The following is a 27,472-nucleotide window of genomic DNA, read 5'->3' as shown; positions in this document are numbered from 1 at the left end:
AGGCTGGATGAAAACCCTGCTTTAAAACAATGTTGTAAGGTCATTTTTCAAGTTTGCCAATTAAAAAAACACATTAAAAGATAGTTGAATCAACAGGGAAAGCTTTCCAAATTATTTTACTGAGAAAGCCAACACAAAGAAGAAAAATGGCATCATGGTCCCAAGATACATTAAGCTTAACTGTGTTAAACCATGCTTCATTATACTGTAATAATACACCAAATTGATATCACAGCAGCCAAGAAAAATGATTTACAATTCACTTAAGAAGTCAGCACAGAGTGTGTTTGTCATAACAGTCACAGCGAGAGTAAAAATAAAAACTTAGTCGTCTGTCAAGCCCACTCTTTGTTCACAGCGTCATTTAGAAAGAGTTTGGTTTTCGAAATTGTTCTCACAAGTAGCTGGAGGTTTTACACTGGTCTAGGATGTGTTGGTTGCAAAAACATTATGGCTGTGGATTGCTCTCTGGTTTTTCTTAAAACCAGGCAGTATGATTAATATGACTCATGTAGTCGGGAATCCCAGGAGGCAGAGCTACGTGTTGAATAGCTTTCTCTGGCTCAAAATCATCCTACAAACATGAAATATAGATCAAACAATTCATCTTACATTAATACAGCTACCAAAAGCTCATAAAAGCTCTCAAAATCTGCAGCTTTTAAGTACAGAAATTCATAACAATTCACACAAAAAACTAAACAAAAACAAAATATCACTATGCTTGGTCTGTTTGAAGTGAGTGAAAGTGAAAAAACAAACCACAGAACAAAGAGAAGTGTCCACTTTCTTCCATTATGTAAGCTGAGCGGTTGAACAACTCTTCAACAACTTTACATGAGGGGTCATTTCAACCTCCAAAATATTCAGGCTTATTTATGGGAATAAACACTGGTGAAATACAAGGTGTTTTGAATTAAGAGTGGTGCTCCATCCATGTCAGTATGGGTCCATGTATAATTTAGAAAGAACCAAGCCAATCTCAAGTATTTCCAAACAATGCTAACAGCTGTTCATTATTGCTGGCTTGGCTGGTGCAATGTTAACTTACAGCTTAAAATAACAAAACTGCACTAAGAAAATTTACTTTGGCATTGAAACCTGTATCAGTCTTTACTTGTAGTTGTGTCATACAATGTAGGTATCCACTTGGATCTATTGTATGATAGGATGAACACTGAGGAAGAGACTATATCCTATTATTATATCCTATTATTAACAACACTAGATAGACCCTTTAATAGCAGATTATTTTGCTATAAACCTACATGAAGTAAAATCCTTGCCATGACCTGTTTTAGAAAGTCCACATTGATGAGCTTTGACATCCACCAGCTCACCATCATCGCCATTTATGTAATATAATTATGTGTAGTTCATACACACACAGCTAGAGGTGAATTCACTAAAACCTGAAGTCACTCTCCTTCTCCTTTCACTCCCTCTACCACTGCTGCTGTCTCGATTAAAGTCTCTCTCTCCCCACCTCTTTCAATCTCTCTTGCTCTCTTTGGACCACTAACCTTGATTCACTGTTCTACTCGACTCTGCCTCAGGCTGGGACATGCGTTCTCACACACATACACGCACACACACACTACTAAACACGGACACGTGTACAGACGGGCACATTTACAAGCAAACACACAGCGGCATACGCCGAATGGGAGATATACACATGTACTTGACCATGGTAAAGTAGAAGTGGTTAGTTTGGGGCCAGTGTGAGGGGAAAGTGTGGCTAACCGAAACCACATGTGGCTGACTCGCTCCACTCTCTCTCTCCATCCAGAGGTATGTGCGCCTCTGGGGTGTGTGTGTGAGGGGGAGGTGTGATACAGAGCAAACGGCAGAAAGAGAGGCAGAGTGAGCTCATGGCTTGACTTTAACCTTTATTTATCCAGGGAGCAGTTGTGTTGAGCCACATGCTGCCATACATTCACATGGGAGCTGCTCTACTGTAACCACAGTTTTCTACCGGTGGCCACTTCAGCAGTGCCACTAGATCAGTCAGAGGTTAAGTGCTTTGCTCAAGGTCAGACTTACTAATACTTAAAGCAGTAGTTACTAAAACCACTTCAGACATAAGAAAATGCTGTTTATGTGTCAAATGAGACACAGCACAGAATAGTCCAAACTCATTCAAAAATGGTTAAATCTCCTGTTTTCCCTGACTAATCACATAATCAAAGGGATCTCCCTGCAACATATATGTTTGCTTCTGATAAAAGACAACTGCATTCATTCAGTTGGGTGTCATTAATGCTACCAATAAACCATAAAGGCTGCTGCATAGACAACCTCAAATGAAGAAATATATCAGTGAAAACTCCTACATTGCAATGACCCGTCTACAGTTATACATGTGGAACATTCCTGCATCTTTAAACCTGGATCTTATTCCCATAATTGTGGGCAATTCCAATTTTAAGAGATCTGGGCCCCCGCTGCACCAAATTTGCAACATGCAAGCTACAATTTGCAACATGACACAACTTCCTCTACCATTGATTCTGACATATTTCACCCAGAATTGTAGTACTAGAATCCAGGACTCAGACTTAAGCCAGAATTGAGTCCTAATTTTAAGGCCTCGGATTTGAGCGTTGGACTTGGAAGTTGGAGAGAAGGACTCTGACTTAAACCATAATAAATAAGATACTTCTGGCTATATTAATACTGTAACATTATGATGTGCAAGGGCAGGCACATGCGCTTATCAGCCAACATGTGAATTTGTGTGCATACTGTTAGTGCAGAGAGTCAACATTGATGACTCAGAGTGATTCAACAACACTGGTTTCACCAATTCAAACGAACAAAACGCCACACTTGTGAGTATACAGGAGCCCTGTAGGACTCACTTATTTATCTGCAGTTAGATGACAAACATTACAGCTTTGTAGATATGACCGTGGTTGAAGAACAGACATAGCCTTCAAATTTTTGTTCCGAATAAGAGCATTAGATAAAGTGCTCTACACGTTGTCAGTCTTTCATCAAAGGAATCTGTTCATACCACAAAACATCAACACACACGCAGACTGCAGTAGTTCTGTTTCAAACCTGTACTTAACTTCACATACACTCACTTTGTAATGAGGGACTAAGCCTACAAGACAGAGCGACGCTGTGTGTTAAGGTAGTATTGTGTGCATGTGTGTGTGTCTGCGTCTGTGAGATTGAGTGTAAGAGACAGTTTATGTCATGGGGAGGTAGCGCTGTATCTGCTAACCGTTACTCCAACAAGACAGCTCGCTTGGCTCACACACACACACATGCAGACACACGCTAATACACATATAACAAGATGCACACACAGACACTTCATTTACCTTTGGCCCAATATAGACATAGTGACAGTTAACCTAGCCACTTAATACAAAGAGACAGTTTCTTCTACAAAGACTTATATTCAAGAGGGGAGGAGGGAGGGTTAGTGTGTGTGTGTGTGTGTGTGTGTGTGAGTCAGAGTAAATCTGGCCAAACTGAAAACAGAGCAGAGAGAAAACACTAACAAAAGCATTCCAGAAAGTGGCTGAGAGAGATAGCGAGACAGGGAAAAAGAGGGACAGAGAGAGCGAGACCTTGACGTGAGGCAGGAGGGGGTGAGGCAGAGACGAAGGGGGTGAGAGTGAGTGAGTGCACCAGCATGACACTGTGAAGAGGAATTTGTTCAGTTTTTGAGATATCAGATAAAAAATACAGATAAAACAGTGTTTGGCAGCTATGTTAACTGACATCCATCACTGGCTCTGGTTGAAATAACTCACAATACCTCTTGTTTTGGTAACTGAGTTGTTTTTATCCTTTGTGTAATGTTGCCGTTGCTTAAGCAAGTTTTCACTTAAGTATTGCAACAGATACAGAGAGAATATTTTCATTCTCTCCTCTGACTAGTCGTTTGGCACTACATGAAATATTGTGAAATTAGATCATCCTTTTCAAACTTGAATGTCACATTGATTTGGTTAAAAGATTAGTCATTTGACAGAAGATTATTTGTTGGCAAGTAGTTTTTTCATGATGCCATAAATTTTCTCTGTTTAATGTCATTGTAAACTACAAATCCTTGGGTTTGGGCTGTTGGTTGGGCAAAACAAAACAACAAAAACAATTTAAAGATGCCACCTTGTTCGTGTATTCTTGTTGACTCACCTCTGGTATGTTTATCTTGTTTAATTACAGTTAGATGAGTTAAAGATACTGGGTGAATGAATGATTAGTCAGTTGAAATTCTGTTGTCACTGATTGTTGTAGCTGCTGTCAGTTTTTAGACATTTACCAAAACTGTAATATGAGTAAATGTAGGTCAGTGAGAGATTTATAATGTTGGGAATTTCATAAATGATAATGAACTGTGTTTTTGAGTCATACTGACTTATTTTTACATTTTTTTAATTAACATGTTACACTGTTGTTCCCAAGTTGCACCTCTGTTGCTCTGAAAATAAACTCCCTTTACAATTACAATTTCCACCTTAAACAGAATGCAGACACTTTATCCCTGTAATACAACACCATTCGGTCTGGATTTGGGAACATGAAGTCCCACCCTCGCTCTTGTTGTGGGGGAAACACGGAAACTGGAGGAGCAGGGAGGAGAAGAGGGGGGAGGAAGAGGGGGAAAGAAGGGGCAGTGGAGGTGGGGAGCTAGGGAGGAGGACAAGAAGAGAGAAAGGGGGGAGGGAGTGAGGGAATGAGGAGTACATGAGAAGGGGGGAGGGTTTGATAAACGTTGTGTTGCTTTGTTTAGGTTAGTAGGCCATAAATTCCATGGAAAGGGAGGGATGGGGTCTAGAGGAGGAAAGACAAAATAACCGTTAGGAGGAGCTTGGAAGGGTCATACTTGGATATGTTTGGAGAAAAGGCAGTAGTGAAGGGAGAGGAGAGGAGAGGAGAGTTTGTTTGACTAAACTGACTGATTTTGCTCAACTCCACCAGACAGTGTAGTCTGCATAGCATCAACTTCACAGGGGAGTATGTGTGCATCTGTGTGTGTGTCTGTGTGTGTGTGGTGAGTATTAGCTTTAAAAAAAATCAAACACCTTCACATTAAGAATCTCAGGGCCATCTCTCAATGAAAACATCACACATCCTACTTTGGTGTTTTTCTTGGTTCACTTGGTTCTACAGTTGAGTGTCTGTTGGGAATTTCACTGCACTGTTTTCTTATCACTTCCAGTGGAAAGGACACGCTGTTTGCACCATTCAAACAACTTTGCAGTTCTCTAATCGGGGCAGCACAACTCATGGTCAGGGGTTTCCCACAAGTATTTTATTCAGTGCTGCTCACTTAAAAGCTCAAGTGCCTTGGGGAGTTATGGTCTCAGTAGGTGTTCCAACCCTACGATCTATGTAAACTGTGGAAAAACTATTGTTTAGTTTCATGAATGCATAGAAATAAATCTGTAAGGCTGAGTGTTTGGAGGCATGGGGTTGCGGACCATTAGGCAGCACTGGCCCCTCAGTTTAAGCTGTTGGCAGTGTTGCATGTTTTAATTTTGATATAGGCCAGTAACACACTGATGTTTACATGGCATTTGTGACCTCTTCTGAAATCCATGAGAGGTATGCAGTTCAGTTGTAACGTCCCATTCAAGATTCCAAGGCATACTGGAGAAGGATAGGCTGACATTTTTCAAGCCTGTCTTAACACAAGAGTTTTTGGCTGCTGTAAACATTCCTCCTCTTTGTACTGGCCATGAAGAAGATGAAGATGGTAAGGTACAAAATCTACAGTCCTTGTTCAGTGCAAAAGTGCATTTGAGAGTTAAGCTGGAGATAATGTGGGGCTTCAGCAGCCTGATTTGGACAAATCAAGTTGGTATTTTCCAAAGATACAGTCTGTTTCTTTGCTGAGCTATGGTGGAGTCATAATGCCACAAAGAGGGCATTTTGTCCTAAAAAAAACTGTAACATTGGAAGATAACCACTTGATCTGAATAACTCAGACTGCTCAGACCGGACTGTGACTGTGGAATGTTCACCCATCTCTCTACAAATACAGTAATCATTCATTCAATAAAATCTCAGACAACAGTGAATAATGTCAGTATTTTTCAAAATAAGACAACATCTTCAGTTTTTTTTCTTTTCCCCCAAAACTATACATATTTAAATGAATATAAAACCAAAAAAAAAGAAATGATACTTAAATTTATGAAACTGACCAGCAAATATTTGTCCAAAAATATTTTGGCCTCTTGAATAAATCTGAATTAATTTGTGTGCTCTTGGGTGACACTCATCTCTCTGTAAAATATGTTAATCAGTAAAGTGGCAAATTAAACACCATTGTTGGAGGATACTGAATTAGGATTGCAGATATTATAATGCTCCTCACATATTATGTAGCTACTTACAAATAAGGCTTGTTTTGGAATTGACAATTAAGACAGCATCATATACAATACTATATTTAGAATGCTCTCTCGTAATTACTAATCTACGTTAAACTGAAGGACTGAATGTGTAATATATGATTTTATCACAGACTGTGTTTCAGACATCAAGGCTGAGACGGACCAACCACAAACCTGACAGACAGACAGATGTTCAACATTTAAATGTCTGCCTGCAAACTCCCACACACAGCCTGTCTGTTGGAGTGATTGACTGTAGGTGTGTATACGTGTACACGATCGCTGTCAGACTGACCATGTGTCTGCAGTCATCTAGTCATCTCCAGACAGGAGGGACACACACACACACACACACACACACACAGGCTGGCTGGCAGGCAGACAGACGGACACAGATTAGGATGGCAGACCGACAGATAAAAAACACTGAGTAACATCATTTAGAGGGAAAAGATAGCTCTGGAATATCTGCTAGAAGATTTAAATCTCTGCTCACACAGACAGACAGAGGACCAGCACTGTGGTGATGTGAAGATACATGGTCAGGGGATGGAGATGATAATCTTAATGGACTGGTCATCTGTCTGTAAGCCCCTGATTCTCTCTCTCTCTCTTTCTCACACACACACACACACACACACACACAAGGGGGTTTATATATCTCGAAAGCTTTCTATTGCTCTTGAACTGAAATCAGCTTAAAGAGCAGAGTAGAGTTATCAGGAAGGAATATAAGGAGAGTAAAAATAGTATCCCTGTCTTTTTGATATCAGTATATACATACGTGGCTGAAAGTGACTGCAGCAGATTGTCCTCTGGGATTTTATCATGAGGCTACACACAGAGATCAGGAATAAGACTTTCTATGGTATACTGCTCATTGATTGCTTATGGCTACTTGTGTGTGTGTGTGTGTGTGTGGTGGGGTGTGGGTGTATGTGTGTGTGTGCTGCAGCTTCATGACAGATGTCCTCCTAACTGTACTAATGCAAACCACTTCAGCCACTGCTTATAGCTACACAGTCGCACACACAAGAGCCCTCTAGTCATGTCTCCTGTATATCCAGTCCACCTGAAGGCTAACACAAAGAGACTCAATCTACATAGATTGGCTGTCACATTTACTCAGCATGCAAACCACTGCCTGAAGTAAAGTTAAAAGAAACAAAGAGTGTCTTTTTATGGCTGGTTTCTCTCTGTCTTAAACAAATTCTAACATTACTAATCACTTTAAAGACATTTTTTTTATCTCAATATGTCTCAAGTGTCTTTTAAGGAGCTTTTGAATGTGACAAAAACAGTCATAGCAAGAACCCTAAAAGGCTAAAAAGTTATATTTCAGATCATCTTCCTATTGAAATTATACTAGAGGGTATAATAGTAGAGGGAGACAAGAGAGTTTGAGGAAAAAAAGAAAAGTGTCTGAGGACAGATTTGAAGCCTGGGTCACTGGTTTCACTTCAGCCAAACGAGCCACCAGAATTTCCCAAAGTTCATGTATTTTTGTCCTCAGTGGTTTGGCTTGAACCCACTATCATCAAACATTTGATAAACATGTAGGAGAGGGTTTGGTTACAGTGAAAACAGGGACAACTGGAGATTTACGTCACTTAAGTTCCTTGAATGTAACCTTCCTAATGTCACTTGTATTAATAGTATAAAATGTAAATAGTAGTAATAACTAATTTGTTGGCAGAGGGCCACCTTGCCTAAATTTAACATCTCCTCCACTAATGTCTGGAAAATGTGAACCAGGCCTTAAAAAGACTACATCCTTATTGGTTTCTACCTCATCAACAAACTATCAACTATGAACTAGCAAAGCAATCAGAGTAGTTACAAACACATTTGGTCTCAGGGACTTAGGTGAGTGAAATCTACTGAGATTAGTGAGAGCACATGTAGAACCTGCCAACACCATTTTCAAGAACCTGTCCTGCTTAATATGAACTGACAGTGTTTCTGCCCCGCTGGTCTTTCATTAGGTCTCTATTATTTTTGTATTAAATAATTTGTGTTTCCAAGCATAGCACTCACATACATGTGTTTAACACATACACACACACAAAATGAGAAGCAGAGAAAAAAAGTTTTTAAGGATTAACCAGAAAGTGATGTGGCATCAAATGAATTGAGGATTTTTGTTTCCTTTGATTTCTGTAAATAAGTATAAACACATTTGCTATGATTTTGTCAAAGCAAAGTCTTTTGGAATACCAAACTCTACACAGTGATCTCTCTGTCTGTCTCGGCTGTGTGAAGCGTCTGTGGTGTACTTTACTAACCTGTCACTTTCACAACAAAAAAACAACTCCCTCATTAACAACCAGCCGCTGGGAGTGTTTGAGTGTGTGAAAAAGAGAATGACAGACAGGGAAGAAAGATAAAGGATATGTGTGAGAGGATGTATGGTGAATCAAGTGGAAGAGAAGAGAAGAGAAGAGAAGAGAAGAGAAGAGAAGAGAAGAGAAGAGAAGAGAAGCATTAGGCTACTGAAGGAACAAAGTTACTCAGAGCTCCCTTATTAAAGACCATCACAACTAAACAAACAGCACCTGGAAACTTCAAACCTCCTAACAGCTGTCTGACTACACACAGACAGACGGGGACAGACAGACAAAGACAGAAAAGGAAACACAGACAAATGGCAAATAGATTAACTGACAGCCTGGCTGGCAGAGTCACAAAGACAGACAACAGCAAACCAGTACAGGAGCGCTTCAAACTTTTCATCTATTTGATTCAAGTTTGCCATTGTGGAAATTATTTCCGGGGAGCAAAACAGCGATAGACATGACCTGAAAGAACTGAAACTATTTCAACATCAAATCAGATAGTTCAAGCGAGAATCAAATAGTTTTTGATCCTAGTAAACATTTTCATGCTGTGGAAATGTTTATATATCACTACATAATACACTTTAATATGGGTTTAATAAGATGTAAATAATACTCCAAAAGATGATGTACTGGTGTGTCAAGGAGAGACTATTTATAATTATAGAAACCACTGTTAAATGAGTGTAAAGTCAAAGTTAGATGGTTAGTAAAGACACATCAGTTAAAAGATGGGATGACTATGGATGACAAAACTAACAACTACATCTTTACGATGGATGTCTACACACTGAAAAAGGAAGCCTAAATTAAGGTGAAGACATCGGGCTGATTATGACAACACCAAAGACTATGACTATGACTATGATGATGACAGTGAAACATGAAGCTCAGCTCTTGGCTGGCCAGTCATATAACTCACCCTTCTCAGCACGTCCCATGTGAGCTGGGTCCAATAGAAGCAAAGCAAAGAATAGGAAGACAGAATTAGATTTGAAAGCATGCACAGACCAACAAATCCAACATACTGTGTACCAGCAGATGCAGCTATAGATCCACAAGAGTGAATACACTTAACTTGCGTAATAACATTACACAAGCTACATATTCTCATGCACAATGTTTGGCTTTTGCATATGACTGGGTATCAAGCCTCCATATCTGTTTTTGTTGGTAGTCATGGAATAAATAAAATACAGTGCCTATAAAAAGACATTCAACCTGGTAATGTAACATTTGAGAAGTGTGGCTTGTAGTACAACAACGTCGAAAATATCTTGCAGAAATAGCCAAGACAGCTCAGTGGCAAGAAATGAGCCAAAGGCCTCAGAAATAATCTGAAATAAAAGCAAACACATGACAATAAACATCCAACCTCTCATTTAGCACAAATGCACACAAATTGGTATTGAAAAAGTATTGCAGACTTGCAAAAGTTCTCAGATTTTAACCTTTAACCAACACATGCCCGACCTCAACCTTTACCCTCTGCTTCACCTCACCCTCATGGTAACCCTAAAATAATCATTTTCCCAAGACTGTCATCACCTGCCTGCTTCCTTCAATCTCTCCCCCTTACACACACACACACACACACACACACACACACACACCAGCCATGTCTCCATTATATATTTATATATATCATTATCACCACACACAAGACTACACAACTGGTGCTGAGGCTGCTCACATCTGTGTCTGTGTGTGTGCACTGTAATGTAATTAATCAGCTGAGAGTGTTGATTACTTAATCTGTCATTAGCCAGCCGTGTGTGTGAGAGCCTGTGTGTGTGCATACGAGTGTGTATATGAGGTGGCAGTGTGTTTCAAGGCCCCCTTGTACCGACAGCTGTGACCAGAGCCAAACAGGGCAGAGCCGAGATTGATGATACTGGACTAATACCATCATTCATCAGGGATGTGATATTTCAGGGATTCTGGATTTGTTTTGGGATGTAATGCCTCCCTTCATTTCCAGTGAGACTATGCCACCTTCTTGGTTCACTTCCTGCTTACTGACTGATGATTTACACCCATCATGTACCAGAATCTAAAGGTTAATCCTAACCATAACATTAGGTATATTCCCACCTGCCTCTTTTTATGTAAATGTTCAATTTCTCAACAGACACACCAGAAATTCACAAAGAAAAGATGAAATATTGTGTTTTAGCTTGAGTTGAGTGAAAAGAGTGGAGGATGATGGGGGTATATGTAACTGCAACATCTCTGGTTTGAGTCATGGCCGAGACTCTTGTTTCTCCCACTCTATCGCCACAGTGGCTGATAAACAACACTGCAGGGTGCATGTGGCTCAGAGGAGACAAGATTAATTAATTAACAAATCACAAATACCATCTTCTTTGGGAAGCTGCAATTAAATCTGTGTGCAAAACAAAAGCATGTCTTTCTTGTCCATGTGCTGAGCCCAAAAAAAGTGCTATTTCTGTCACCCACAGACTCACAACACAGTTAACTGCTTCCTTTAAAATTCCTTCCTAACTGCATTAGGAAAAGTACAACATTTTTGGAAGAAACTCATCCTTATGCTTATCGTGTCCTCTTGAGTAGACACTGATTCATGACAGAATTCCATAAATTAGCTAAAAACCTGTACCACGTTTTTATAAAAGTGTATCTAGTGGCTAGCAGGGGATCCTGTTACATAGTACATCCATGTGAACCTGAATGACAGCCTGTGTCAATCATCATGTCAATCTCACGCTCCCTTTCTCTTCTCAATTCTCTGACAACAGCAAGAGGCTACAAGACTGCACTGTCGCTATGTGTCGCTAATCCATTTTTCAGCACATACCCTCAAATTCATTCATGCACACACACACACATACACACAGTCTAATGAGGGATTAGCTAATGAATTCTCTCAACAGATTAATTACATTTCATACACACGCTTGTGTGCGCGCAGACTTCATCCCCAAGCGGCTGAAGAAATGAGCCAGTACTTTGAAAGAGATGGGTTTTTTTTTAAAATCTATCACTAAATTGAAATCCGTAGAAACAGATTGGCTCTGGGCAAAGTGGCGTTTTATTTGAAGAGAAGACATTAAGATGGATCTGAAGGATGGCGAAGTAGAGGCATTACTTTTAACGAGAAAATAAATAAAACGGGGCCTTTGATTTGGCGCCATTTTACATGGCATGAGTAGAATGAGGCATTTTCGCGTGAATCTAAATGAGAGGCAAACATTTCACATGCTTGCCTGTGTACCACTGTACTCCGGAGGGCTTGAAAGCATCGGCCTCCCTCTTTCTCTTTAAATGACAGCAACACACATGAGTTGACACACACATTTGCTCCACACACACACATACACAAGATATGACAGAGAAACACACACACACTGACGCACTCACACTCCCTCCTGCCGTTTTCACAGTCTCTTGAGTGGAGGAGATGCCCACGGCCAAAAACCAATGGTTACATTTCTTGTTTTTTTCCCCCTCCTCTTCTCCTCTTTCTCACTATCACTCTCTTTCTCTCGCCTTTCTCCAGGAAAACAGACAATTTTCATTTCATCTTCCAAATGGAGCTGAAAAGTAATTATAATTAAACCAACTTGGTTCTAATGTTCAAAATACTAAAATAATTTACAATTATAATTAAACCAGCTCAGATGTGGTGTTCAGTAGCAGCAGCAGCCTTCTAATTTGTCTGGAGACACTAATGGAAAACAATTATTTCACTTCATTAAGATTAAAGACGCCGGGAATCTGTGTCACAACTCGATCAGAGAGGAGACAGATTTAGAAAGTTGTCAAATTAACATAAATTCAGCTACTGACTCCATAAAGGCAACGAGACGGATGCTCGTTCACATTTATTTCACTGACTTTGTAAGTGATAAGCCAAAACAAAAGTGCCGCAAAACAGCATGATAAGAAGAGACAAGAGAGAGAGAGAGAGACATTAACAAAAATGCCATAATTTATAGTTTAACTCTCTAAGCGGGAAACTGGAAGATAAGGACAGAAACGAGACAGATTTTGAGAAAAGACATCTTAACACAAACTCAAAGTGACTTTGGTGAGACAGTTTTACATCCTTGCCACTGATTTTTCTTGTCCTTGTCAGTGATTTTCAAGTTAAACGGGAACTGATGCTGCCTAAAAACACACATCTTGCCTATGTGTTTCTCTGTGATTTCTTCCATTATTGACTTCGAATATTCGAATATTTGCCATATTTACTCAGTGACAGTTCATACTGGCTGCATTAATGCCTGCCTATTAACCCTATCAGCCTCATCAGCTACACTTCAGGGATAGAAATGACTGTGCTCATCTATAAAATCTGGCATGACCTGCACTCCCTGCACTGAGGTCTTGTTGTGATTGTGCAATGAATGACAAGTTGTCCTCTTAAACTCTGCAATTTTTACCAATCGGGATTCACAATGCACACAGAAAAGGGGCATGTCAATTACATTCTATTTCCTATAAATGAACTCTTTTCCCTTGATTGACTAAAATTACTATTTTACAAAAATCTATATAGGCTGTACACCTTTTCCACAACACAATCACCTGAAAGCTCTCTTTTTTAACCCCATTCCCAAACTAATGAAAGCCCACCTCCCACTCTGTGTAAACCAGCATCTAGACACTAGTATTTACTTGCAAATTAACAGCACTCACATTCCCAAAGAGGCCTCAAAGAAATTCCACACATTTGTTAGGCTACCCATAGGACCAAATGGCCACAAGGAAGGGAAAGAAGAGGGGGGGTTATGGGGCACAGGGGGTGGAGGGAGGGCGTGGGGAGCAATAAAACGATCACAGATGAAGTGGTAATTAATGTGTAATTTCTATGCAAATCATCAACAGGCCTAAGCGAACACTGGAGCAGAAAACGACACTGATATACTATTTCTGGTTATTTCCAGCACCGAAATGGAGCGTGATGTGTCCTTTGTTACAGCCTTATATGGTTTTAGTGTGATTTTTGGAGGTCAACTTTCAAACAGCTGTGCGAGTCTCTTTCTCTCTCTCTCTCTCTCTCTCTCTCTCTCTCCCTCTTGCTCGCTCTGTGTTGGAGTTCAGAGTCAAACAGCAGCTGAATGCGGAAATAAAAGGCACAGCGGCCACGCAAACAGGCACACAGGTAGGGAGAGTTTGCTTGCACGGAGTCCGAGAGCTGCCGTAAATATATGAGGACTTTGTTTTCTCCAAGTCCGATCGCTCCTACGTCAGCAACAATACTGTGGGAAAGTTCCCTTACGAGTTCGTTTTAAGAGAGTTCTGTAAATGCATCGTCCCGGAGTGTATCGAGCAGCGCTGTTGCAGCTCATTTCCCTCGGAGTGCATACGTGCCTCTGCAGACTAGACCGAGCGAATGGAAGCGATTGGCACACTTTCCGATGCGGGTTACTGTTTAAACTTGCGTCCAGGGACAACCTCAAGTCCAGCAGAACGCGGATGTAAAGCATCCCCAGAAAAACAGGGAAGAGTTTAATGTCGCGATCGAAAACAATTGTGACGGACGGTTGCATGTAGGGTAGTTTAACAATGATTCTTTGAGTTTATGTTTCACCCTTTGCACCTTAAAGGATAGTCCATAAAATCGCACCCAACACCACAAATCTTTACATTTCCCCAATTTACAGTTCATCACGAGATGAAACGGGAGTCTTTAAAGGAAGTAACTGGTCTTCTGCATCTCTCCCCTCAAGTTAAACCATTTCGTGCAAACAGGCGATCGGCGTATAGGCTATATTCCTAACCATTAGGTTTTACTGCATCCAGTGCGAATAAAGTTGGAGTATACAGTAAGGGAGTCATTTGGTTTGCAAAGAGCGAGGAGCTCACGGCGCTTGCGAAGCGACCCGACCATTAGCCTCATGCAAAAGAGCAACAGTCCTCTAGAAAAGACTTCAAACATATCAGGGATTACAACCACAATGAGTCCACCGTGAAATAAAGATTGGAATAAACTGTCTTGGATACCGTATATCACTGCACCACACCACAAGACAATCACGGGAAAGAAACACTATTAAGTGCAAAATCATTGTAATAAACAGAGATAATCTAAAGCCATCACAGTGTTACTGCAAGTATATTATAGTTATCAGGAGGCGATCTCCGTGCACACTGTAACTTTTTCTCCATTCACGCGCCGCTCGCGAGGCTGCACGGCTCAACGGTGAACGATGTTTTCCCCTCTCAATACAAGCTCAGCACTCTTCTTGTGATGGTGTTATAACCCGGTATCCCGATGTAAATGCTGTACATGCAGCCATCAGACCAGCTTTTCTAGATTTGAGCAGAACATCTCATGTGTTGTGTCCTGTGATGCTACCCAAAACAGAAATGTTGCAACTTAGTTTTAAACCTTTCAGAGAGGAGTTCGCAATCCAAGTATTGGGTCAGTGTTAGTCATATGTGCAAGTAAACGCACAACCTACTTGGTAAACAGACTGATTTCAAACAGGAGCCGACAATCTCACGCAGACTCATATACAGGTTGTACGCAGCGAAAGGAACATTTCACGTTTTAACGGTGGCAAAAAAAGCTTCGACACCCTACGGAAAGTGCGTCTGACACATCCGAGGGTTTCTGAAAACAACACAAAAGCGATGAAGCAGGCGCGACGGTATATTTTCAACACCGAGACTAACTTTTCTCGAACACCTAAACACACCTGTCCGGAATTCGTACGCTTAGACAGATGGAGAAAACGAAAAATACCGTCCGAACTTTCCTTTCGCCACACAGAAAGCACTCTAAACTGCATTTTCCCTCCGCTGGTTGTCCTTACCTGTCGGTATTTGACCAGAGACTGTCGAAAAGAGAAGCAGGAGTCCCAGGCATACAGAGAAAAGTGTATCCATGTTTTAAAACGTGGCCGTGTGAGAGTCTGTAACAGTTTCCCCCCTGAAAAGTTTTTTCCCCTTCTGCAAGTCCTCTTCTCCGTCTTCTGTCTTCTTTATTTCTCTCTTTAGTGGGTTATTATTCCTCCTGTTGTTGTGAATTCAGCCGCCCCATTCTCTCCTTTCTCCGGTTTCTCTCTTTTCGCTTCCAACGGGCTCTCGCGGACACTACACTTTGTTTCACGCGGAGCGAGGGAGCGCGAGAGAGAGAGAGGGAGAGAGAGGGAGAGGGAGGGAGCGCGAGCGCAGCAGAGAAAGTGCGTGACGTCACGAGGCAGGAGTTGATTTAAAAAATAAATTAAAAGAAACAATGTAACAAAACGTGGATTTTTTGTATTGTGTAGAAATGTGTATTGTTTACATTTTTAAAATGTTCTAGAACACAATCTTTCATATTAATACTGACATAAAACAAAAGAAAAAAAACTAAACTTTTTCCCTCATTAATCACTAAAAAGACTAAAAGGGCAAAGTGGGAATCCGCACTAGGGGCCCCAGACTTCCAGGTACCCCCAAGAACCCTACGTTTCCTCCATATCATTTGGTTCTCCATAATTAATCACACATTTCTCAGAAATTTGCCTGACTGAAGTTCAACATCAGCTATGGTAAGATGCCCCTCCTCAATCTTGTGGCCCAGTCTTGTAGTGGCACCTGTGTTGAGATTTAGTTTTAAAACCTGAATTGCTTTAGTTTATATTGAACTCATTAGTTGTTAAGTTGTCTTTTATCAAACTGCCTCCAATTTTTCTGTGTCAAGGAATTAATGCACAGAAAACTTGGGGAAAGGTTGAGTTAATCCATCACAGGAGAAATATAAGGCTGAAACCAACAGTTATTTTCATTATCAGTACATCTGATAATTATTTTTGTTTATTAACTAATTGATTGCTAAGAACATAAAATGTCCACAAAACAAAATTTAGATTTTGAGAATATTGCACTTTACTATGGTCATACCAGTACAGTAAAAGCGAATTTGAAAGAAAGAGAGCTAAGGTAGATAAGGAGAGGAAGCTGGATTCATTATCTGCTTGACCTTTTCCTATTTGTATCTGGGCCCCTGACCCCTATTCCCAGAGATACCCCTGCTGGTAAAGTAGCAGGTAGTGCCAAGGATGAAAAGAAACATGCACAGCCAGACACAAAGGGAGAAGGGTATTCAAGTATGTTACATAATATGACAGTGTTTATGTTCATGTTAATTTCTGGTAATTGAAGAGTGCAATCGGAAACTGATTGGGTTGGTGGACTATGATCATAACGGTACTTTAAATTTCATGTTAAATCCTTTCCGTCAGTGTGATTTGAATTAGTGTTCTCTGGTTGAAGGCTGACCTTTATATCCCTTGTTTCATCAGAAATGTGCACACTGGCAATTTATTTTATGTTTATACAATCAGCTTTTCTGACTACCACATTGTTGCTAACATGTTAGAGTTACCACCAGTTTCTGTATGCTCCTGTTTGAATTAAAAACAAATCATTTGACCACATTTCACCATCTGGCAGAAGTGGTGACAGTCGAGCTTGTCAGACTGGGGCAAGATAACATCATGATAAAATAGATGTTTTGATTTGGTACACAGCTGAGCTAAAAATACGTGGTGTGGATGGAAATGTATGAGCAGGGAACAGGTGTGTATCGTTCCAGTGCATTTTGTCTCTCCTAGTGCCACCTCCCCCACAAAAAAAAGGTGCAAACAATTTTCCTCCCCCAAGGTTTCTGGCTGCAGGAGACAAGAATATTCACATAGACAAACTTTGGTCACCGCAGAGACAGTAAATTCATTTCCAGACTTTTACAGGGTTGCTGCAGGGACTTTCGGTGTGCTGGTAATTACAGGTGTTTTCCTACTGCCCCAACAGTAAATGTGATTGTCTGGCCTGGAATTGTAAGTGTCCTGCAAATAAACCCAGGTGTCCTGTTGTCACTCTGATGCTTCAAAATGTGGATTTGCCATTGTTACACAGTGCTGGTGCCCTGCCGTCATAGACAGCAGTGTATCCTTGCTGTTATGTTTGCTGAAGTTGCAGGTTTCAGGTTGTTATTTGCAGTTATTTTCTCATACACATTGCTGTCATGCCATACTTTTGTATGCACTGACACAGGCAGCTTTTACATTTGCAGCTTTATGTACAGTGAGCTTAAATCATCCCAATACACCTGTACTTTAAACACAGAAAAGATTTTTGCATGGTTATGCACAGTGACTACATCTCTGTTTGCAGTCATGGATGTCTGTGATATACAAAGCACATTTATCCACTGTCATATGCATCTGTTCACATGTCAAAACAGAGAATATTCACACTTAATGGCCACAAGATGCAAATGTAGATGCAGATCCTCTGTTCACTGCAACATATGACAGATATGTGTTGAAGTGACAGTAGATGTGGTTTTTACTATTAAGATTTTCATGTGGAAATGTATTTTCTCTATTTTTTGTCATTTTTTAGCAGCATTTGTACCAAATATTGTATTTCACAGCATGAATTCTACTCTGCAGTGATTTGAAGATGGTTTTTTTATCTCTCCCACCATTGTTTTTTATCCCTCACATCAAACAAAACTATCATGTTGCAACTCTTATCTAGCTTCAGGTGGCAAAAGCTGGCAGAGAAAAACATGGCAGGTAGTCATTGCTGTGTAATAACAGATCTGGTTGACTGAAAGCTAGTCTACACAAGCAAAAAAAAAAAAAAAAAAAAAAAAAATCTCTCTGCTGGAAATGGACAGCAAGCATAAATAGATTTTTTATTTGGAACCACCAGATGACCCTGTTCAACCCCGATGCAGGTACATTGTTCCTGCGCAGGCAATTTCCAGCAATCTAACCTGTCACAGCACTCACTGGAAGTCACCAGTATCTCAGTGTAATTCTGGGACCAAATGTGCTATCCAGTGTCTAGTCTATGATGGATTGCAGAAAAGACTCCTGTGTTTTTAGTCTGACCCAAGACCATAAATATCAGACAATTCTGCAAAAACCCTGGATTTCATTTGGTAACACATTTTTACATCCAATTTTAACATCAGTTCAGTTCAGCACAATTCAATACTATTCAATACAGTAAGGCTGAGGTTAAACAACATGTGTTTACGGTTAATAGATGCAAATGTTGATTGCAGGATTGTGGCAGAACACAAATTCCAGTCTCACATATGAAAATTGTACTCACTACATGGTCCAGACACAATCCAAACCACACACACATTGCTTGCATCCCTATCCTGCACTGACATTGAAAGTGCCATTAGACATAATTGTGAATTGTCTGATATGGATGTGACTGCTGCAGATACTAAGTTTTAGTCAGGTCAAATCTTTATATCATTAATTTATAATGCACTCCAAAAATACAGTGGACTTTAACCCCTTTTATACAGCTTATTCAAGGTAGGCATGTTTAGCCATTATTCTGGATTTTATTCAAAATAAAAAGGTACTATTTGTCTAGATAATGCACTTACCTCCCTCATTTTGAGCATTCTGTACACATAATTCATTTCATTCATGTTCAACTGATCTGCCTAAAATCTAGGTGATATAAATTGGAAATTTCAGATTTTTTGAAGGTCATTTAATAGCTAAAATTTCAGTTTGTTAGAACTCACAGGTGAATCTGCAGTTTTTAGCTGTGTTAGATGGAGGGCTGTAAGTTTGGCAGTGTCAACCCTTTCGGTTTGTCAGCGTGAACTCAGGCTGAAATTTCAGCAACTGTCAGGGGGATTGACATGAACTTTTATACAGGCATTCCCAGAGGATGAATCTCAAAGATTTTGGTGATCCCTTGAAGTTTCCTCTACAGTACATACATTTGTCATTTTAATTTCATGGTCCCCAGAGGATGAAATGTAATAACTTTTATCCCTTGACTTTTCAAAGTACTATTATAGGATCAAATTTTCATTTCATGCCATTATTTGGTTTGCAATCAAATAGTTGTTGCTCAAATAGCTTTAAGTGTTGATTATAAATGTTAGCATGTTAACACTCTAAACCAACATTGTAAGCATTTTACATGCTTTAACATGATGATGATGTTAGCAATTTAAAGCACTGCTGTGCTTACATACAGCCTCACAGAGCTGAGCATATCTATGGACTCTTGTTCTGTTACAGAGACAGATGATGCCTCCTCAGCTATATAAAGTACATCCAGCTCTCTCTTTCCCAGTGTCTCTCTGACCACTGTTTGACTGACAGCTCTGTGACTCTCTTGTTATTTTATACCCACCTGTTAAGGTAGGACAACTCCTTTCTTCACTGGCTGTCTGTCATCTGCTTTATTTGAAGATAGAAACGGAGAAGTCAAAACTGACTTTCCCCGTTGTCCTCTTGGTTCAGGTACATGCAGAAAGCTGAATTTTACAATACATGAAAAATGGAAATGTAAAATCCATCAGGCTGCACCTTCTACCCCAGGCTGTCCTTTCTATTTTGGATAAAGCCATGAATTGTTACATCATTATATGAAGTGGTTTTGACTCTGATAACTAGAAATTTGAAGTTGACTTGAGTGTGAATAGAAGCAGAAATGTAACTTTTACTTTTAAAAAAAGATGCAACCTTCATTCTGTTATGTTGTATGGAGTCCCTCCAATTATAAAAGTCTTTCAATATTTGAGTCAGCATGGAAAAAACAAACTTGTTGAGTTAAATTATTATACAGAGAACCTGGCACTGGATGTTCCCGGGATTTTGCCTTCAGATGTCACAACTATGTGGTTAATTTATCAAAACAGAAGAAAAGTGATAAGATCTAACAAAATCTATAAAACAAAAGAGGGCTTTATAGGGAATTATTAATGCCTTTAATATAGCAAAAATCAAAGCAAGATGTACCAAACAAATCAATGAATAGCAAAATAAAATGGAGATAAAAGTAGAGTGTTTGTAACAAGATTACAAGGGAAGAAACAAGGTTGATAAAAACAATGAGAGTGAACCAAAACCATTAAGGCGTGGGGTGGAAAACCAAAACAATCAGCTAAAACAAGCTAAAAAGCTCCATACTGAAGCTGAGGGAAATACAGAGTTGATTAATGATAATTCTATATAATAATAACTGTGATCCCTTTTGCATTATGCATCCTTATTTGATCCATTGATGATATAAATTTACTGATTCGTGCAGCGTTGGTGAGAGGATCTGTTTGTATGTGTTGGTGAGCTTGTATTTATTGAGATATGTATTAACAAAGACTGAAATTTACCTCAGGCACCACACTGGACCTAAAATTATTTTTGGACAAGGACACACTACCCTTGACTAAGTAGCATGCCACTTTACGAGGGTTACTCTGTCCTCTTTAATGATGTGACATGAAAAAAACATTGATGGACAAGACAGTTTATAAATGTCTGAAAAATCCTTGCCTCTTCTACAATCAGTACAGATGTGACAGAGGAAGACAGGCTGATAATCTATTGTCTATCATGTCTTAATTTGAGGAGAAAAGTGTAAGGTGAATGTGCAGAAACTTCTGAAGGCCAAGAGCATGAAAAACACAGTGAATAAAAGAAAAAGAGGAATAAAATCTAAATGAAAACATAGAGATAGAACAACACAGATAAATCCTCCTTTTTAAAAAAGAAAATAGAATAAACAGAAACAAAACAAGTCTATTAAAAAGGTAGAAAAATAAGTCACTTTATGAAAGCATACCTTTGAAAAAATAGAATTTCAAATGGGCTTTCATTCTCAAAAAATTAAGAAATGTTGCTTTTCATAGTCTTCATTCAGTCACTTGTGAGTTGAGTTATTTAACAGGTATTTCAGCACACCCACATCAAAACCACTTTTGTCCATGTTGTGCAATGTTACTGATCAATGTAGTAATTACCAATAGCTATAAGTTTGTTGTGGAAAATCCAAGCCAAAGATCTTTCAGAACAGAAAGCTGCTGAATACAATGATCCAAAAGAGGAACAGTTTCCTTTGTGTTAAGCATGAATGTTCATTCTTGACCTTGGAAATTGACATGTACAGTATTACACTGCAGTCAAGGTATATTTATATACTTAATTATTTGTGCTTTCAAGTCTCAAGTGAGTCCAGCTTCATATGTCTAAATCCGAGTCAAGTCTCAAGTCTTAAATTTTGTGACCTATGTCTGAAGTTTCAAGTCTGTCTTAATAGTAGCAGTTATGAGCCAAGTTTATTGACAATTCATGGAATTAAGGTGGAGAGGAGAGGAGAGGAGAGGAGAGGAGAGGAGAGGAGAGGAGAGGAGAGGAGAGAATAGTTTCTTTTTGCCGACAGAATTGGCAAAGCCCCATGTTAACACACATACACAGAGTCAGAATTCACTGTCTGTGTGTGAGAGATATGCATGTTCATATTCAGTCTCAAGGTCGCAGCTATGGAAGGAAACTGCTGTGTGTGTGTGTGAGTGTGAGAGTGTGTGTGTATATTTGAAAAAAGACAGATAGGCGAGAGAAAGTCTGTGTACGTTATTTCTCTCATGCATACTCAGGTCTGAGGTATGCAACCTGGTGTGGGAGTGTGTAAACACACATGCACAAATATGCACTTTTGCATACTCTTAGAACTTACTACACACACACACACACAATTACTCTGGAACATACTTGAAGCCAGTTTTTCAGCTCATCCTTCAGCGCAGGACGAGAACACTGGGTATTGTGCTCACTGGTATAGACAGATATTGCAGAGTCATCCAACTACTAGCTAAAGGAAACTCTGATGAAGCCACCAATTATCTTCACATTCATTTCCCTTGAAAAATTGTTTGAAAGAAATTTTGTAACATCAGAGTGAAGATCAATGCTCAGTCTGTCAAGTTCACTTCTGTCATTCTGTATTAAAACCAGAATAATGTTCCAGGAAACAAGATAAAGTTATGTTATCTCAGTTTGTATTTTAGATTTAAAAAAAATCACACCTTGTGCAGCATCAGTGTTTTTCTGCATTGATTCAGTTAGGTTGCACACCTACAATCAGAGTAAAACCAGAGTCAAACACATACAAACTACACAAATGCTATGGCTTTGCTCGCTTGGTTTTAGCACTGCACTGGCAACACATGAAGGGAAAAGAAATGATTCCTTAAAAGCACCACAAACAAGCATGATATTTTAGAACAACTGGTAGATAATCAGACATTGAACTGTGGCCAGCGAGCCTTCCACATTATGTAGGAAGCAGCTGAATTTTTATTTTTGTTGCAAGTTTTCTTCCAGATTTATATTCTCTGTCTGGCTGCCAATGTGTGTGCATGCCTACAGAATCTATGTGACAAAAGACATGGCCAAGAATGTTATATTTAACCCAGAACATATAGTCCTTCTGATACTGCACATGAAAAAGTTGCTTTCTAAAGGAGCACTACTTTCTCTCATAATTTCTTATTTGCACTTTTTTTAAACCTGTGTTGTTGTGCAAAATGTTCTAATTTCTTAATCACAGCTTTAATGACTTTGCCGCTTCACACATACTATTCGCATCTACGCGAGCCTGTCCCCTCAGCCATGAGAGGGGATGGTTATTTCACACTTCAACTGTAGCCGTTTTTTCTCACATTGCTCACACTGTGCACAGACTCAGCCAAGGCAGACACAGTTGACTGTACTTTTGTCCAGCGACTGGCTTTGCTAAAAGCTGTGACCCTGATTTAAAGTGATAATCTGCAAGATCAGCATTCTGTTTTGTTGCATTTTGCTATTGCTGAGGAGGATTTTTGCAGGTTAAGACCAACACTAGCTGTTTTGAACTAATATAGGAAATAGAAGCTTTTATGAAGGGGCTACATCATGTGCCACTGCCACAACCTGTTACTTTAAGGGATAGAGTACAGTAGCTGTTGAATAGAGCTTTTAAGAACCACCATTATCAAGGAACAGTGTGTGTGTGTGTGTGTATGTACGTGTCTGTGTGTTTTCCTGGTCCATCTTGGCCCTGTAAGTCTGGCACTGCCCACTTGTCTGATCTGCTGTTACCATGACAATGCCAACCATGCCAGGCCAACACCATATGGTTGCCATGGTAACGTTCCATTTTTTTGGCTGATGCCGGTGAGCCAGGTGTATCTGCCAGCTGGTAACGACAGGTGGATGGTGGGAGTGAGTGCATGTATGTGTGTGTGTGTGTGTGTGTGTGTGTGTGTGTGGCGTCTGTTTTTGAGCAGATAAACCAAAAACATGGAGCCTCCAGGAAACCAAATAAACCAGAGAAGAATAGAGAAGAGAGCTGTGTTTTTATTCATTCCAGCGCTGATATTTAGAAGCATCCGTCACTTATGAAACACTCCATGGGTTTACAGAACTTTTACCTTCACTGTGAGTTCACCACGTGACTCTGAACCATAAGGAAGGAGCTGTGGCAAACTAAGCCAACAGTTGGCCATCACACACCATTGGGCCATATGCAGCTGACCATCAAAAGTAAAGTTATGTTTACGCTCAATGTTTCTCACCACAATGCATTGTGTGTATTTCTGGGGTTAAACAAATGTGTTGAATGCATTTCTTTCTTCATAAAAACACTTGCAGGGCCATTTTAAACAATATTTTGTTTACATCCATGTGTGCTAACCGATAGTCTTCCTTTTCACTGCCTTTGTTTGTGGATTGCTATGTTTTTTGCTCATTAGCCCCTCCAACTGTTAATCAGTGGAATAGCATGAAAGGAGTGGCAGGGATGGGTGTAAGGCATTGCTCGAGCATGTGTTTGCCTGTTCTTATGCCAGTGCACAAAAACAATCAAAATGAAAACACAAATCTTGCTCCCTAGCACCACTAGTGGTACAATACTACTGTGAAGGAACCATTAATCATATATTATTAAGTTATATGACAGAGAAACTGGTTGACCTATTTGTGTCACATATCTTGGACAGCTTGGCTGCAACTTTTCCATCAGGGTTTTGATGGAAATTGGGTGTGTTATGTTTATTAGAAAGTATCAGACGCCAGAATCAACAGACTGCATTGTTGAAATTGTTCCATATACTGTGCAGCTCCTTGTGCTGTTTGATCAACCAGTTTAGACTGTGATTCAGCTCAAGATGTTGTAATTACCCTGTTCAATTATGCAATGACTGATGCACTCTGTTAAGAACCAGACTGAGACTCTATTTGTTTTTTTAACCTATTCCGGTGTGCATAGCATTCACATCAGCTGAGTGCTAGAGAGGGATTGGTCAAATGTAGGATATGGAAATCATTGCATTTTTGTGAGAAATCATCTTTTTGCAAATTCCATACCACATACTGAGTGTATAATATATGTAAAAATTAATTATCATAGTATAATGTTTTAGCAATTAATATACAAGAAATCCATGTGCATCAGTCTCATCTACTAATGGAATTATCTTACATTTGCTAATTTAGCAGAAACATTTATCCACACACTTTGGCAAGCTGACAAGAACAGCTGGGGTTTGAACCACCAACCCTGTGATTAGGGAACAACCCACTTTAATGCCTGAGCCACGGTGTCCTCCTGTGAGTAGGTTCACAGTGACACATTTATCTTTACCAAGATCCTCTACAAAGTGTCTTATACAATGGAGTATTATGGCCACAAATGAATTAACCAGATATTTTAAGAATAAAATCAAAATACATCAAACATGACTTTTGGCTTTCTCAAAAAACTGAAGTTTGTTGAAGTGCTTACTGGACTTTTCCAAGTACAGTCCATTGTCACTTTTTCAGTGTGAACACACTACACGTCACAGCTTAGCTTTAAAGAGAGTGTGAAAGCAAAAGAGGTCCTCTCAGTTTGTAATGGCTTAATTTTATTTAATAATTTAATACTACCTTCAATCTGCTGCAAAACTGTTATAGAACTTGAGATTTTGTGACATCACCAACATCTCTGAGTGGATGATGTGACTCCCCCCAGGATCATGTGGAGTATAAAGAATGGGTGAGTCCTAAACTTGGGGTCATAAGGTTTATAATTGACATTCACAGCGGGCCAGAAAGGACAGGGAACATGAAAAATTACATCAAGCGGAGGAACCTGCGTAAGAGTTTGCTCTTGCCAGAGGAGAGGTAGGTGTGTGTGTGTCCTTGCTTTTCCCTGTTCATGTGTATCTCTCTATGTGTCACTGTAAATGCGTGTGCTCTTACATGTATACTGCAAATATCTCTGTGATGTTGGTGTGTGCGTTTTTGCCCTGTGGAGAGGAGAGGAGGTAAATTCATATCAGAGTGTTTTTGCTACAGGCATGGTAATTATGGCAGTTTTTAATAACTATGCTTTATAATCATTTAGCACTGATGATGCGTTTGTGCGTGCACACACACACACCTCTTGAGGCACTAATGAATTTAGATGTGATAGGCACTGAAGCTGAACTTAAGGGAGGGGGGGGCAGAGAGATAGATAGATGGATAAACGACGAGGAAGGCCAGGAGAAACAGAAATGGGTAAACTTTGTTTTCAGTGTAACAAAATAACCATTTATGCATGAAAATGTTACACTGCATCAATTGTTTTTCATCTGCGTGTTTGCAGAAAAATTGATCCACCACCGAGTGTGAACTGATTCTGATACCATGAGAATGTTAAGGGGGGAGAAAAAATCCAAACTTTAACAAATAATTTAAGTGAAGTAAGTGTGATGGTACAAAATTATTCCTCAGCATAGCAGCACTTGCTTGTAATTGACAGACTCTGATTCAAATTTCAAATAAAATATAGGCCTTCATAAATGTTAGTTTTAGATGACACTGCAGATAGATTACTCTAATGCAAGGGGTTACTCAAATTTACGTTTTTTTAATATTACTTTAAGAGGTTTAGAGAGGAAAATACTCCTTGGCTAAACTGATCTCACCTCACAGATGTTCAATATTCAACCTGTGATAGGGTGGTTCCAATCACACACTTCACTTCTGCTTCATTTTAGGGGTTGCTTTTTTAGGTTCCAGATCCATGATTCATGGATGATTCATTGCATCAAGTCTACAGATACTTGCAGAAGTTCCAAGTTCAAAAATCAAACCCCTTCCATACATGATACTGTTACAAGTCAGATGCCACTACAGAAACTGTGGCTTGTTTACTTCCTCTTCCCTGTTAAGTCTATAACTGATGTTTTCTGTGTCTGTTTCTCCATTGTTCTCCTCTCTGAGTTTTCAGTTTGAGAAAAGAAGGAGAAAGCTTTTTTAAAAATAAACAATCCTCTCCTCTCCTCTCCTCTCCTCTCTTCTCCTCTCCTCTCCTCTCCTCTCCTCTCTCCTCATCGGTTTAGACAGGTACTGAGTGTGGCAGAGCTGAGTGAATTGGTTGCTGAGATGGGTCATTAGCTTTTTGCCCTCGCCATCGATCTGAGGCAGAAGAGATGGGGGAGAAGGGAAAGAGAGCGACAGACAGAGAGAGAGGGAGACAGGAGTATGGCTACGCCTTTAAATTGAGACAATTGGAGAGAATCAAACACTGAATGGAGTGACCGCAACAGGATTGGCCAGGTTAAATGGATTAAACTGTCTAGAATGCTTTGTTTTAACTTAATGTCACAGGTCCAGTAAGTGGGTCTGATATGGCAGCCATTTTGTTCCCCGCCATGTATGGCACAGGACTCAGTTTATTTGGGAACAGAAAATAGCATGAGTGAAATCCATAAACCAGCAAAGAGGATTATTTTAGTCTCAGTTATCCAGCTAATCAACTGAGAAGAATTAATTGACTAATTCTGAAGAGGAAGTCGTATGAATGTTACTTTAATTAATTTGTGAAACTGTTGTAATTTTCTTGCCAATGCATTAATATAAAACTGTTCAAACTGTGTGTTAAGACTGAGAGACTGAAGTGCATGGATGATCTCTCCTCCTCCTTCTTCTCTTTCATCATTTGTCTTCTCCTACAGTTTCTGCACCTCTGATACAG

The 27,472-nt window shown here is 39.7% G+C and overlaps 1 protein-coding gene across 17 annotated transcripts in view; it reads right to left on the bottom strand.

Moving 5' to 3' along the window:
- Positions 1-15,812, bottom strand: part of ptprk (protein tyrosine phosphatase receptor type K) — a 104,973-nt gene extending 89,161 nt beyond the window's left edge. For 8 of the 17 annotated variants that reach the window (XM_051071802.1, XM_051071804.1, XM_051071798.1 and 5 more), the window contains exons 1-2: positions 15,487-15,809; positions 9,624-9,647 (exon numbers count right to left, since the gene is read on the bottom strand). In XM_051071802.1, the coding sequence (XP_050927759.1) occupies positions 9,624-9,647; positions 15,487-15,559 (97 nt within the window). In that variant the 5' untranslated portion in view covers positions 15,560-15,809. Of the gene's footprint in view, positions 1-9,623; positions 9,648-15,486 lie in introns of all 17 variants that reach the window. The other 9 variants (XM_051071805.1, XM_018661690.2, XM_051071806.1 and 6 more) reach the window with 5 other exon arrangements.
- Positions 15,813-27,472: the final 11,660 nt, after the last annotated feature.

The sequence above is a fragment of the Lates calcarifer genome, linkage group LG7_1 (assembly GCF_001640805.2).
Source record: "Lates calcarifer isolate ASB-BC8 linkage group LG7_1, TLL_Latcal_v3, whole genome shotgun sequence".
NCBI lineage: Eukaryota > Metazoa > Chordata > Actinopteri > Centropomidae > Lates > Lates calcarifer.
The sequence above is the reverse complement of the archived record's forward strand: the minus strand, read 5'-3'. Positions and strand labels throughout refer to the sequence as shown.